Source organism: Atta cephalotes (genome assembly GCF_000143395.1).
Source record: "Atta cephalotes unplaced genomic scaffold scaffold00032, whole genome shotgun sequence".
Classification (NCBI taxonomy): domain Eukaryota; kingdom Metazoa; phylum Arthropoda; class Insecta; order Hymenoptera; family Formicidae; genus Atta; species Atta cephalotes.
Window position 1 is genome coordinate 2,070,752 of NW_012130096.1, and position 2,565 is coordinate 2,073,316.

The 2,565-nt window shown below is 29.3% G+C and overlaps 1 protein-coding gene across 1 annotated transcript in view; it reads left to right on the forward strand.

Annotated features, from left to right (window-relative positions):
• Positions 1–789: 789 nt before the first annotated feature.
• Positions 790–2,565, forward strand: part of LOC105621157 (PHD finger-like domain-containing protein 5A) — a 3,391-nt gene continuing 1,615 nt past the window's right edge. Inside the window, exons 1-3 of the mRNA XM_012202625.1 lie at positions 790–841; positions 913–1,103; positions 2,289–2,431. Coding sequence (XP_012058015.1) covers positions 790–841; positions 913–1,103; positions 2,289–2,378 — 333 coding nt within the window. The 3' untranslated portion in view covers positions 2,379–2,431. The remainder of the gene's footprint in view (positions 842–912; positions 1,104–2,288; positions 2,432–2,565) is intronic.

Genomic DNA, 2,565 nt, shown 5'->3' on the forward strand with positions numbered 1-2,565 from the left:
CACACACACACACACGTCGCGCACACACACACACACACACACACACACATCTGCAATTTTGTCAGTCTCGCTTAAATACTGAATGATATGTATAATTGCTGGATTGCTTTCGTTTTAGCTAGAAATCTGCGTTCTATATGGTGCAATTCTAATAATTTACTAAAACGCAATCTAGCAAGAAAACAAGCATATGTTGCAGTCGTTAAATAAAAATATTTTTACAGTATAACATTTGTATCATACCACATTTATATAATTTTATATTTTCTTATTTTTGCATTTTTTTCATTTTGCATTACAATTATAAATCTATTTCTTTTAGTTTTATTTACATATATATATATTTAGATTTTATATATATATATATACTTTGTGTACAAACGATCTAGAGAGAAAAATAAAGAGCAATTGAGACAGAAATTCAGATGGCGCTACTACTATTAATTTACAGAATGTGTATGCAATCCTACTCACAGCTGAGTGAGAACTCACTGCTATTCGTATTCTTTTAGATCTAAAATTCTGATTGGATGATCTAAAAGAATACACCAATAACATCGAGCGCTCGTTCAACTATTAAATCCGCTGAACCAGAAAAGAACAAACTTATTGCACTGTTCAATGTGCACCAGTTCAGTTCAGAAAGTACAAGAATAAAGGAGATATCTCTTGATGACAACAAATTGTAACAAATTGATAGAAAAAGCTGAAATCATTAAACGAGCATTTAGACGTCAATATAATTGTTTTCTCATTCGTTTCAAGAGTGAATAACAGCATTTAGTAAACATGGCCAAACATCATCCGGATTTAATCTTCTGTCGCAAGCAACCGGGAGTCGGTGAGTTGAAATTGAGTCCAATCCCTATAAGTCAAAACAAAATATTTTAACAATTATTCTTTTTTATTAAGCCATCGGTCGATTGTGCGAAAAATGCGACGGCAAATGCGTCATTTGTGATTCTTACGTGAGGCCGTGCACCTTAGTTAGAATATGCGACGAATGCAATTATGGTTCTTATCAAGGACGTTGTGTGATATGCGGTGGTCCCGGCGTGTCGGACGCGTATTATTGTAAAGAATGCACGATACAGGAGAAAGACGTAAGTATAGGTTCTTTTAATTCATCGATTGCACAAATGCAATTTTGCTCCATATAATGCATTAATTATAAATAATAATAAATTTAAAAAAATCTTTTATTTCTAATTATCTTAGATTAGTCTATTCTTTTCAGCTGAACTTCTTATAGAAACTTAATAGTAAAATTATTACCGAAAATTAAATGTAAAGTATGTATTTCTTTTCTTTTTAATAGTGATAGGATGTGGTTTACTTAATTTCAATTGTATACAAAGTGTCTTGTTTTTGCCAATCACTTTTTCAGAATTTTTTATCAACTTTTTAGTACTGCATTTTCTTATTTTTACCATGAGAAAATATGATATTAAAAAATTCTGAAAAAATTCTTAGAACTTTATAAGACGAAAATAAATAATTTTTATCTCTTGCTGTTTTTCTGTAAACTTAATAGTATTTGAATAAGAAATTATTGAAAATTAATATTTAACGATTTTTGATAATTAATATCTCATTAACCATTGCAAAAATTGCAAAATAATAAAGAACTCAACTCAATTTAGTTCGCTCTATCTACATGAAAGTGATTGACCAAAACTTATGGGACCTGTATATTATATTCTTCAGAATCTAATTCTTAAATCGAGAGAGAAGCATATAAGAAATCTAATTAAAATAATGTAAAATTTTGTTGAAGGGCCTATATATATGTGTCCTACAATTTAACGCGGGATCTGAACGACGCTAGTGATAAAAGATTTTTTAATCACCAGATGGATTTTCAACTCCTTAACATGAAAAATCGTGTATGTGAACGCAGATGGGATTGAACCCCCAGTTCTACAAATCATGAGTCAATCGCACTGAGCAAGCCACTCAATGCCTCGAAAGATAGTAATTAATTACTTATTGAAATACTAAACAACAATGTTGTTAATAATTAAAATAAATAATTATTGTCTTTTAATATTGATCAATATTAGATTTTTGTAAACGATTTTTTGCGATCTTTTTTTTTATTAATTTTAAGAATTAGAAAAAGATAAAAGTTTAAACAGAGATTAAAGTTGATCTACAGGAACAGACGTTTTCTTTCCAATATGGAATACCGCAAGAAGTTCAGTGGAAAATAACAGACTTTGTATATTTACAAGTTTTGTATTCAGTTTGTATATTCGCAAATTGAATATCTTACATCGTGTTTTCAGAGAGACGGATGTCCCAAGATAGTCAACTTAGGAAGTTCAAAGACAGATCTCTTCTATGAAAGGAAGAAATATGGATTCAAAAGAAGATAATTACACTTTTTCTGTATAGAATTTTTCCTAAAATAATATTACAAGAGCATCAGGTAATTTATTATTTTTATAAAAGTATCGTTACGATAGCAACATAATTTTTTGTTTCGCAATATAATACTAGATAATTATGGATATCTTAATTTTATATATTAAACTATGCTCTGTAAGCATGAATATAGCAAAG